Source organism: Ornithorhynchus anatinus, chromosome 8 (assembly GCF_004115215.2).
Source record: "Ornithorhynchus anatinus isolate Pmale09 chromosome 8, mOrnAna1.pri.v4, whole genome shotgun sequence".
NCBI lineage: Eukaryota > Metazoa > Chordata > Mammalia > Monotremata > Ornithorhynchidae > Ornithorhynchus > Ornithorhynchus anatinus.
In genome coordinates, this window is record NC_041735.1 from 52,939,406 (window position 1) to 52,952,035 (window position 12,630).

General features: G+C 42.3%; 1 protein-coding gene across 1 annotated transcript in view; it reads left to right on the plus strand.

Annotated features, from left to right (window-relative positions):
- The window catches only part of SCRN1 (secernin 1), a 54,914-nt gene that overhangs the window by 25,165 nt on the left and 17,119 nt on the right, over nt 1-12,630 (plus strand). Inside the window, exons 3-4 of the mRNA XM_001510362.4 lie at nt 7,564-7,745; nt 11,813-12,015. Coding sequence (XP_001510412.2) covers nt 7,564-7,745; nt 11,813-12,015 — 385 coding nt within the window. The remainder of the gene's footprint in view (nt 1-7,563; nt 7,746-11,812; nt 12,016-12,630) is intronic.

Below are 12,630 nucleotides of genomic sequence, written 5' to 3' on the forward strand. Positions count from 1 at the left end.
CTGGGAAAAAAAAATCACTGTTTTAATTTATTAACTAGCAGGCAGACATGAAATGCCTTGCAAATTAAGACATCTTGATGTACTTAATAGCATTCATCATTTGTGTAAACTTCAGACACACAACTTCTTTAATTAGCATGTGTTAAATTGTTTTCCTTAAAACTGTTTTTCCTTAAAAAAACTGTTTTGTTAAAATCAAATCATCATCACTTCGTGGGAATTTTAGTAAAGATGATAAAAGAAGAGGCTCCTGCTAGCTGATGACTAAATTTCAGTTAAGACTGATGTGGAGGATGGCTTTTGGGGAAGTGATTCTTGCCTTGAGTTTCATTTTTACCAAAGGAAGTTTAAGCACTCTTAGAGAGTGTAAGTGTACAATTCCTTTGGGGTGATGGCCTCCATGGCTTTTTAGCTGAATTTCCAATCTCACTCATTTTTGGTCTGAGGCAAGAACTGAGTACTTACATTTGGGGGCTGAAAAGACTCAAAATTGATTAAGCCCCCCTTTTCCTCTGCTCCCCCTCCCCTCCCCTCCCCGTTGCCTCCACTGGCTTCCTCTGCTCTACCTCCCTCCCCGCCCCATACCACTTGTGTGTATATATGTGCATAATTATAATTCTCTTTATTAATGATGTGTGTATATCTACAATTTTGTTTATATTGATGCTATTGATGCCTGTTTACTTGTTTTGATGTCTGCCTCCCCCCTTCTAGACTGTGAGCCTGGTGTGGGTGGGGATTGTCTCTATTTGTTGCTGAATTGTACTTTCCAAGTGCTTAGTTCAGTGCTCTGCACACAGTAAGTGCTTAATAAATATGATTGGGTGAATGAATGCTCTATGCCCTTCATTCTTTCAGTCATATTTATTGAGAGCTTACTGTTTGCAGAGCACTGTACTGAGCACTTTGGAGGGTACAATAAAACAATAAACAGACACATTCCCTGCCCACAATGAATTTACAGTCTTCTGGTCACTAATCTCCCTCCCCCACCTCTCACACCACAAACCAACCCCCCCCAGAATCCCTACCTCATTTTTGCTCCAGTACTCTCAGTGAAACATTGGCACTAATGCTAGAGCGCAGTGGTTTCTGGGGAAAATTCTGAGCTCTGTACAATCTCCTCTTATCCTCTAGTCCTCTCAAATTGTTCTCCCTAGAGCACCTGGCATTTTTTGCTAGTGTATATAGTGCAGTGCCCTCAATGGCACCTTAATGACCTGTTTGTGCAACAGAGTAATTCGCGGTCAGCTTTGGCTGGGAGTAAAAGCCCGGTGGTGATTAGAAATGTTCTTTTCATTCTCTTGAGTTGCTATCCTTTTTCTAAAACGTCCCATTTAGCCCAGCCGTTATTTCTCCTACCAAGAGGTCTAACTGACTCAATTGGTATTTCATAATGGACTCACTGGCAGTGCCAGGATTCAGGCAGTACAGTAGGATTGACACAATGGTTGTCTTTCATTAATTAAAAAGTGTATTGTGCTGATGTCTTCATTCCCCATCTCACTGGCTGGTGCCCAGTGATCCCATGTGTTGGAGTGTACCAGGGCAGCGTGAGCACAAGGGCAGCTTTGCTTTTAGTTTTTGACTAAACCATGAGGAAAAAGATAACCTGTCCTACAATCATTTTTATCTTATGGCATCTTCATATTCCATTCTTTGACATTTGGATTCATGCTGCACACTTTCAGTTTTGCAGAGGTTTGTATGAAATTTTGGAACTATTTTAAACACCAGAAGTTTTGCATGCAGTTTTCACCATAAGTAACAGGGATTGTGTCTAAGCTGATTGCATTGTAATACAGCGTTTGACCTACAGTTAGCAGAAACTTTTTTGGGATGCTTAAAGATAGGATGAAGAAAGATGTAGAAAATCAAGAAAATGATTTCTTGTCTTTTTTCCCTCCCTCCCTCCCCACCAAGAGTTTGAACTTAAAAAGCAGAATTCAGTGATATTCTTTTCTAAATTCCAAGTTAATATAGTCATTATAATATGCTGAGATTAAATTCTAGTAATTATGACCTTTGAAAAACATTGCCTTACTGTAGTTAAGGGCGTCAGTAAAGCGAGACCTTTTAGAAGAATTTGGATGTATCAAATGGAAATAATATAGAAGGCAGAAAAGGCCCTCAGGATTTTTGCCCATTGATCAATCAGTGATATTTCTTGTACTTACTGTGTGCAGAGCACTGTACTAAGTGCTTGATATTTCAAGCAGGAAATTGGAATGTTGAGAAAAGAATGCTTGTGCAAAGCCCCCCTGCCTGAAATATTCTCCTTCAGGTAGCCCCACCATTACCCGACATTGTGCTCCAGCCTCCAGCCTGTTCCGTAGCAGGAGGAGGGTGAAGCAGCCACTTTTAAACAGCAATCGGAGAGGTTGTGTCTTTCATGACTGTTGGGCTCTGAATAGCTCTGCCTTGGCCATGAGGGACATGAAACTACAACTTCTTTGGTATTTATTCTTGTCCTTATCTTTTTGTGGGGTTTTTTCCCATGTCTGTCACCAGCCCTCTCCCCATAGTAGTAATAGTAGTTTTTAAGTACCTATTGTGAGCAAAGCACTGTACTAAATGCTGGGAAAGAAGTATACAGATGAGCTACAGACCTGGTTACAGGGCTCTCAAGGGGCTCACAGTATCAGAATGAGGTGGGGAGCGGCTTGGTGACAAATACTTAAGGAAAAATGAAATGTCATCAGTGGAATTTGTTGAGTGCTTACCATGTGCAGAGCATTGTACTTAGCGCTTGGGAGAGTACAGTATAACTGAGTTGGTAGACATGTTTCCTGCCTACAACAAGCTAATGGCCTAGCGGGGGTCAAGAATGTAAAAGACAAGAATGGAGATAAATACAAGAGCCGTAGGATTTCAGAGTCCTCATGGCTCAGATCTATAGTCACAGACTACAGCTGCAGGTGGTGGCTTTTTCATTGGTTTAAAAGTGGTCCCAAGGGCTACCCATGTTTAAATTCTCCTCTGCTGGAGCAGGGACTAAAGGAAGTCCTAGTGGTCTGAGAGTGGTGCAGCCTCTCTCCTCTGTGATGGACTTTGAGACTCCTCATTATTAGATTGTGAGCCCATTGAAACTTTATATCTAATTCTCATGCAGGTATTTTTTGCTAGCATTTTTAGTACAGTGCTTTGCACACACTAGGCACATACTATTACTGCCACGTTTAGAATGGATTTAAAAAGGAAGCTGTTTAATCTCCTTCCTAAGGATTTTCAAGGCTGTTAGATATTAATTTGTCTGGGATGGTTTAAAATTTAGCTCGAGAATCGTATAAGAAGTCAAATGAAACTTGGATTCTTGGAAATGAATTGCATAGGAGAGTCAAAAAAATAAAATCATTTTGCAAGTACCAAATGCTGTAGCCCAGAAAATAGTCCACCTTATTGAAATAGATGGTGTTAAATGAGTTCAGGTAGAAGGAGAAAAAATAGCAAGAAGCAGTATGGTCTAGTGGAAAGGGCACAGGATTGGGAGTCAGGTGACCTGGGTTTTAATCCTGGCTCTGCCATTTTTCTGCTGTATGAACTTGGGCAAGTTACTTTTTTCCCCGAGCCTCTGTTTCTTCCTGTATTAAAAAAGGATATTAAATATCTGTTCCCTCTTCGCCTTAGACTTTGAGCCCCATGTAGATCAAAATCCATGTGTGATGTGTTTATCCTGAATCTTCCTCAGGGTTTAGCAAAGTGTGTGGCACAAAGAAATCACTTAAAACCAAAAAAACTGCACAATCATGGGTAGGATGATGTTGATATGGGTTTACCCAAGGCCTGAAAAATACAAACAAAATCACACCAGTCCTGTGTCCAAGGCACAGGATATGAATGAATATGAGTGTAGCAGGTTTTACAATAGAACATTTTGTTAAAGCATTATTAGCAGTAGTAGAAACAGGTCAAGTTACCCATGCCAGATGAGTTATTATTTTGAAGAGGAAATCCCTTGAGGCTACAGACCCCTATGCCTGTAGGCTTGTGAAGCAGCATGGCTTAGTGGAAAGAGCGTGGGCTTGGGAGTCAGAAGCTGTGGATTCTAATCGCAGCTCCATCACTTATCAGCTGTGTGACTTTAGGCAAGTCACTCAACTTCTCTGTGCCAGTTACCTCATCTGTAAAATGGGGATGAAGACTCTGAGCCCCAGGTGGGACAACCTGATTACCTTGTATCTACCTCAGTGCTTAGCACATAGTAAGCGCTTAACAAATGGAGAAGCAGCGTGGCTCAGTGGAAAGAGCACGGGCTTTGGAGTCAGGGCTCATGAGTTCGAATCCCAGCTCTGCCACTTGTCGGCTGTGTGACTGTGGGCAAGTCACTTAACTTCTCTGTGCCTCAGTTCCCTCATCTGTAAAATGGGGATTAAGACTGTGAGCCCCACGTGGGACAACCTGATTCCCCTATGTCTACCCCAGCGCTTAGAACAGTGCTCGGCACATAGTAAGTGCTTAACAAATACCAACATTATTAAATACCATTATTATGGACCAGGTGGGTAAGCACCAGGTGAGTTTTGCTGCCACCTAGTGGCTAACCTCAGTCTTCACTGGGATTACTTGTTGGACTAGGAAACCTGCTCACTTATTTGCATGTCAGTTTTGGGATATCAGTTGTATTTCCTGAGTGCTTTCTCTATGCAGATCACTGTACTAAACTCTTGGTAGAGTACAGTTCAACAGAATTGGTAGACATGTTACTTAACCAGCGTGGCTAAGTGGAAAGAGCACGGGCTTTGGAGTCAGGGCTCATGAGTTCGAATCCCAGCTCTGCCACTTGTCGGCTGTGTGACTGTGGGCAAGTCACTTAACTTCTCTGTGCCTCAGTTCCCTCATCTGTAAAATGGGGATTAAGACTGTGAGCCCCATGTGGGACAACCTGATTCCCCTATGTCTACCCCAGCGCTTAGAACAGTGCTCGGCACATAGTAAGCGCTTAACAAATACCAACATTATTATTATTATTAACCTCAATCTATCTATGGCTTTTATTGAGCACTTACTAGGTGCAGAGCACTGTACTAAGCACTTATGAGGGTAAAATACAGCAGAATTGGCAGGTGTGTTCCCAGCCCACAGTGAGCTTACCATTTGGGCGGGGGGGGGGGACTTTAGGGACTCTGAAGGTGAGGACCTATCCAAAGAAGGTGACTCCAGAAAAAATGGGGGCTTAGAGTACTTTATGGTAGGAAAGAAAGGGATCCAAAGTGTGCTGGGACTAGCCTTACCCAGACCCTAGCAATGCCTGGAGAAGCAGTCCTTCTTCGCTGACTATTCAACCCAGAAGTACCAAAGAGTAATTAAGGTTGTGTTTTAGGTTTAAGGTTGCTTAGTACAGTCCGTGGCACACAGCAAGAGCTTAACAAATGGCACAATTATATTATGCCCAAATATTTTCATTTATAAGTAAAATACACCAAGGGGTTTATTCATTCAATAGTATTTATTGAGCACTTACTGTGTGCAGAGTACAGTACTAGTGCTTGAAAACTAAAGATAGATTTGAATGAGGTAAAAAAAAAATCGAGCAAAAAAACTGTAATAAGAGCAAACCATAAAATTATACACTACATCGGTATTAGACTTGTAAATTGTTTTTTTCACAGTTGAGCTAAAGTCTACGAAGATGAACTTACCATCCAATATGAAAAGTACGAAAGGTGATTCATTGTGGAAGTAATAGTAAAATCATGAGAATATTTTAAAAGTTCTATTTAGAAAAGGCTGACCGGGTGCTAGGGGTAGATCTTAATGTATAAAGAATTTCAAGATAATGTATTTTCTACATTTTGAAACCCCTCTTTTCCACAATTTAAAAAAATGGAAATGTTAAGCACTTATTGTGTGCCAGGCAGTGTTCTGGGCACTGGAGCTAATCACATTGGACACAGTCCATGTCACTCATTCAGTCGTATTTATTGAACACTGTGTGCAGAGCACTGTACTAAGCGCTTGGGAGAGTGCAATATACAATATAACAACAGATACATTTCCTACCTGCGAGAGCTTACAGTCTCCCACATGGGGCTCACAGTCTTAATTCGCATTTTACAGATGAGGTAACTGAAGCACAGAGAAGTGAAGTGACTTGCCCAAGGTCACATCAGAGAAGTGGCGGAACTGAGATTAGAACCTAGGTCCTTCTGACTCCCAGACTCATGCGCTCTATCCACTAGGCAACACTGCTTCTCATGAAGCAAATGCCGTAGTAGCCTAGAGGTGACCAGTTTGAGATGGATAAATAATCCTTTTGAATATTGTAACATCCTTTCTGGACAGGTGAAAGCAATAACTGTACTTAGGTAGTTATTAATGACTAATAGATATGTGGCCCCGGCCTCTAGGCTTCTGGGTGTTTTAAATTTTGAAGCACATTTTGGAGTTTAGAGTATATTCATTCAGTTATATTAATTGAGCACTTACTGTGTGCAAAGTGCTGTACTACACCCTTGGGAGAGCACAGAGAAGTTAAGTGCCTTGCCCAAGGTCACACAGCAGACAGGTAGCAGAGTCAGGATTAGAACCCTTCTGACTCCCAGGCCCATGCTATATCCACAAGGCCATGCTGCTTCTCATTAATCAGCATTCCTGTCCAGGAACTTTGATAATGCCCAAACCATCTAGTTAGCAGGGAGCACATCAAGCTTTTCTCTGCCTCGTATAACTGCTTGACCCATTCTCTTAATTCACATTTAAACTCCCCCAATATGACTGTCTTGAAGAAGAGCATGATTTTTCCTGTCTGTGTAGGTCTCAGGATTTTTTTTGCTAATGTTGGAATTTATGGTGATGAATGTGTAAAGTAGAGCAAACACAGGATAGCTGAAGTTTTGTGACAGCAAGAGGTCCTGATTAAATGCTCTAGAAATGGTCTGTTCTAAAATAAATGTTCATAACTCTTTTAGCTTCACATTGGCACATGTTCTTATTGGCTCATGGTGTGGGAAATATAATGGTATGTTTATTGTTAAGAGCTGAAGAATATGGAGAAATCAAGTCATCCTTGAGAGTAAGGATGTAAGCACTTAGTACAGTGCTCTGCATAAAGTAAGTGCTTAATAAATGCAGTTGATTGACAAAGACAGTTTCTGTTCTTCACACCCATCCTAGAATAATGCTGTCCTGAATAGAAAAGATATTCAGTAAATAGGTTTTGATGATAGAGGTTGAAATAAGGCAGGAATACCACGAGGAAATCACTCAGTAATAATGATGGTATTTATAAAGTGCTTACTTTGTGCAAAATCCTATGCCAAATTCTGGGAGAGATACAAAATAATCAGTTGAACACATTCCCTGTCCTACCACCTGAGTCTCACAGTCTAACTAGGAGCACAGATGTGATATTACATGTGATGCAGTATCCAAAAAGTCAAAAAATGATTAAACCCTTGCTTCTTTTGTTATTATCCAAGCAGTATTAAAATGAGAATGGTTCAGATCCGCTATGTGACTGTGTTGGTGTGTAATTGCTATAACCTTATAGCAACCTTGATTTTTCTGAACAAATACAAACGTGGATGGTTCACTAAACATTGTGTTTCCTCCTTCCCTCGCTAGTGCACATACATTGCAATTGACCAAGTTCAGAAGACACACGCCATTGTGTTAAGCAAACCTGCCTGGCTTTGGGGTGCAGAAATGGGAGCTAATGAACATGGGGTCTGCATTGCTAACGAGGCCATCGTTACCAGAGAGCCAGCTGCTGAGAGGGAGGCCTTGCTGGGGATGGATCTGGTCAGGTACGTGAGGAGTTGTAGACTATGCAACCAAGGGTGAATTGGCCTGTGATTGATGTGGAAGTTTAATAGAAAATGGATCTTATCTGTGAGTAAAATAACTCCCTCTCCCCCCTGCCATCTATAATAGCATATGTATGTGTGGGGGAATACATTTGTGTAAGTAATGTGTTTGTGTGTGTGTTTTTGTGAGAACCTTTTTTTAATCTAAGAAACTCATCTTGGGCACCTATAGATTCCTCCTTTTAGTTAACATTTGCTCATAGTTTTATCAGCCACATGATATGGAATCCTTAGCCCAGATTGACCTGGGACCTATCAGTCATATTGGTTGAGTGTTTACTATTTGTAGAGCACTGTACTAAGCACTCGGGAGAGTTCAGTGCCACAGTTGGTAGACATGTTCCCTGCCCACAGCAAGCATGAGTGCAGAATGGAAAATCTGGCCGTGGACAGCTAATTCTAGCTTGTCTGCTCTTCGTCCTAATAGACTCATGCAAGTGCCCCTGTTCTTCCCTAGTTTTAGAAGTGCTGCACCAGCAGGAATCTCTGCCCTTTTGATTCTTGGAAAACAAATATGTCATTTTATAACCTTCGTTAGAAGCAACCTCTTGGCTTTCCATTCTGAAGTGGTGTGCTAAGAGCGCTAAAAGCTATTTTAAAAGCAAGAGCAAAAAGATAGGAGATGTTTAACTGCTAGTTTCAGCCAGTGTGATTTTCTTAGTTGTCACAGTAGTTACTGAGAAATGTTGGGAGCTGATCCAGGCAGTTCCTGGAAGACTCTGCTTTTGTTTAAATAGGATGGTTTAAATTTACTTCCAAGAGTGCCACACTAGGAATTGGCTTGTTGAAAGTAAGTTTGGCTTGATGAAAGGACAGTTTGGCTAACCCGTTACTAACAAGGGCTGTGCCATTGGCATTGTAGGATAGAACCTACTTCTAAAGGGATGTTTCTTTACAGTGTATGCTATCACTTGTGAGAGCTCAACAATGGCATTCTGTTTCTTCCGTCCCTTCCTCTTGCCTTCCCTTTCAGCTGGACACTTTGCTAAAAACATTGATCATCTTCATGCCATATGGAGGGAATGTGCTTGCAGCAGATAGAACGATTTTTCTTGCCATGGAAAGGGTTGAATAGCCATTATTTAGTATTTTGGGCAATGTCCTCCAGTCAAAGAAAGGAAAACTGATATACTCGCATGCTAGCAGCAGCTCTGGACCTGTCCATTCAGTCCCCAGCAGCGATTCTCTGTGAAAAATCTCTTGAGGAAATTGCGGAATTAGAATTGTGCCCTTTTTCTTCCACCCTTTAATTTTGCTGCTGATGTGAGACTTCCTAGTAGGTTTTACAGGTGTGGGAAATTCCACTTTTTGAATAATTTGTGAGAACATTTTTCTAATCTCCATGGAATCCAAAACATAATTTTGAATATTTCTGAATAATTAGGGTTGGGATGATTGGCAAGGCTTTAGATGGGTAATGGATCCCGGGGATATTATAAGGATAAAAGAGGTCATCGGGGCAAATGAACTTTAAATATAAGTCCTGTAAATTCAATCTGTCTGCCATATTTATAGGGCATCATTGTACTAAGCACTTAGAACAGTGCAGTGTGATCCCTGCCCTCAAGAACCTTACAATCTAGTGGGATTCAGGATATCATGATCAGTGTTGAGCCCCACCCATTCTAACACTTGGGGGTCCTGGAGGGACAACACACCCTCTTGGGAGTTGTGGAAGGAAAAGCAACCTCCCACCAACCCTTTACTCTCTTTGAGGAGGCATATAGAAAGGAAGCTGCAGTTTGCACTCCTGACTGTTCTGCTCTCTCCCACTGAGGAGGAGGAGTCAGTGCAATGCCACCCTGCCCATCAATGATACTTTTGAGACCAGTTTTCCTGCTTATGAAAAGATGTGCAGCTTTGGAGACTCCAGTGGAGTGCACCATTCTTTCCTTGTTCCCCCTTGAATAATTATAATTATGGTATTTGTTAAGCGCTTACTGCTTAAGTACTTAGAGAAGCAGCTTTGACTAGTGGTGAGAGCATGGGCTTGAAAGTCAGAGGACGTGGGTTCTAATCCTGGCTCTGCCACTTGCTGCTGAATGACCTTGGGCAAATCACTTAACTTCTCTGTGCCTCAGTAACCTCATCTGTAAAATGGTGATTAAGACTGTGAGCCCCATGTGGGACAACCTGATTACCTTGTATCTACCCCAGCGCTTAGAACAGAGCCTGGCACACAGAACAGTGCCTGGCACACAGAACAGTGCCTGGCACATATAATTATTATTACTAAGTGCTGGGTTAGATACAAGGTAATCAGTTGGACACTGTCCCTGTTCCCATATAGGGCTCACAGTCTAATCCCCATTTTATAGACATTTCAGAGAAGCAGCGTGGCTCAGTGGAAAGAGCACGGGCTTTGGAATCAGAGGTCAAGGGTTCAAATCCCGGCTCGGCCACTCGTCAGATGTGTGACTTTGGGCATGTCACTTAACTTCTCGGTGCCTCAGTTACCTCATCTGTAAAATGGGGATTAAGACTGTAAGCCCCATGTGGGACAACCTGATTCCCCTGTGTCTACCCCAGCGCTTAGAACAGTGCTCGGCACATAGTAAGCGCTTAACAAATACCAACATTATTATTATTTATAGATGCGGGAACTGAGGCACAGAGGAAGGGAAGTGACTTGTCCAAGGTCACACAGCAGACAAGTGACAGAGCAAGGATTAGAACCTGTGACCTGCTGACTCCTAGGCCCGTGCGCTACCTACTAGGTCTTCCCTTGCTTCTGATTGCCCACAGGGTGGCAGTGCCCATGCCACTCTACCCCATGCCCCTCTACCTTTATCAACAATGAGGAGAAGCTGAGAGGCCTCAAGCCACAACTGCTGGGTTGAAGGCATGTTTTTTGCCTACCCCGTCCTGACTCATCCTTGGGTGCACTTTTCGATTATACTGCCCTCCCTCAGTGGGGCAGAGGGGTGTAGCACCCAAGGGCACACTTAACATCCCTGTGCTGGGCATGGTGTGGATGGATGGAAAAGAGTGATCTTCTTCTCCTGACACCCCTCATGTAAGTCCAGAGAAGTGTGTCACCATGCAAGTTTATCCTCCTTATCTTTCTCTGAGTTGACACACCAGATTGCTCTGGTTGAACAACCGTAAATATTCCATTACTTTAATAACCCAGGTTCCAAAAATGTTGGGGATGTTAGTAGCTAGAGTCAAAGGTTTGAAGTCTTCCTTTTGGGGCTAGTGTTCATCGTGCTGTAGTCAAGGCTGCCCTCTCCCAACCCTCCCCACATTGCAGACTCAGTGACCAGCAGGTCCCATTGCCAGAATTTCAGTTTTGCCTCTCACAGGGACCTTTTGCAGTTTATGGGTAAAAAGGGAGGCCGAGGGGACAGATTGATCTTCCTCTTGAGGGATGAACTATTGGTCTTGCCCAATCAAACCCTCCTTTCCTGCTTTCCTCTCCCTTCTGTGTCATTTATGCACTTGGATCTGTACCTTTTGGGCACTTGGTATTCACCCCACCCTTAGCCCCACAGCCCTTATGTAAATACCCCTAATTTATATTAATGTCTGCCCCCATCTAGACTGTAAGCACATTGTGGACAAGGGAATGTATCTACCCACTCTGTTATATTGTACCCTCCCTAGCCCTTAGTACAGTGCTCTGTACCCAGTAAACTCTATAAATTCCATTGAGTGATTGATAAGTAGAATGCATGGCAGGAGGTCAAGAATCCCACAAAAGTTTTGAAAAGTGATAATTAGATTGAAAATTTTTATATCCCATTGCAGTAAGCTGCTATTTGCTCGTTATAGGCAGGAAACATGATTGTTAATTCTGTAGTCCTCTCCCAAGTACATAGTACAATGCTCTGCACATAGTAAGCACTCAATAAATACGATTGATTGATTTGTTTGCATACTGCCTTGTGGGTTCAGGGGCTTCTACGTGTTGATTTGTTTAATGGCTTTGCTGAGTTGGTGTGAACATTTCAGCAGTAATAATAAGGCTTGATCAAACATTTGTGTTTCTTGTTTCCTTCCCCTAGGCTTGGTCTAGAAAGAGGGGCAACCGCTAAGGAGGCCTTAGATGTTATAGTCTCCTTGTTGGAAGAGCACGGACAAGGTGGAAATTATTATGAAGATGGGAACTTCTGCCATACTTTCCAAAGTGCATATTTGATTGTAGACCGAGAAGAAGCCTGGGTGTTAGAGACGATAGGGAAATACTGGGCAGCAGAAAAAATGACAGGTTGGTTGAGTCGGCGAACAAGGTTGTTAGTGGCAAAGCATGGGTGTGGGAGTCAGAGGACTATGCTCTGCCTGTATCCATCCCAGCGCTTAGTACAGTGCCTGGCACATTGTAAGTCCCTAACAAATACCATTATTATTATTATTAAGACATTCTCCAGTAGTCAATCTAAATGACTTAACCAATTGACTTCAATAGGAACACTTCTCCAAGATGATCAAGCAGTAATATTTACTGAGTTCCTTCCTTGCGTGGAGCACCGTCCTACATGCTTGAGAGAGTACGAAAGAATTAGTAGACTTGATTCCTGTCCTCAAGGGGGTTACAATTTAGACCCTTATTGGCTTGTTCATTTTTGATCAAGTAAGAGCAAAGATAATTTATTGAACGACTTTCGGACTACGTCTCCTGAACCTTACCTAAAAAAACTGTATACAGACTTCCCAGACTGTAGACTATGCTTCCTAAAACTTCCATGAAAGAATAAAATACTAAGTCTGATCCTGGATGGTTTCTGGACAGTTGTACCATTCCACCATTGGTGCTTCAGTATTGAGTCCTAGTTAAATATATGAACACCTGCTTGGCCTATATAGTCGCATGTAAAAAGCTGAG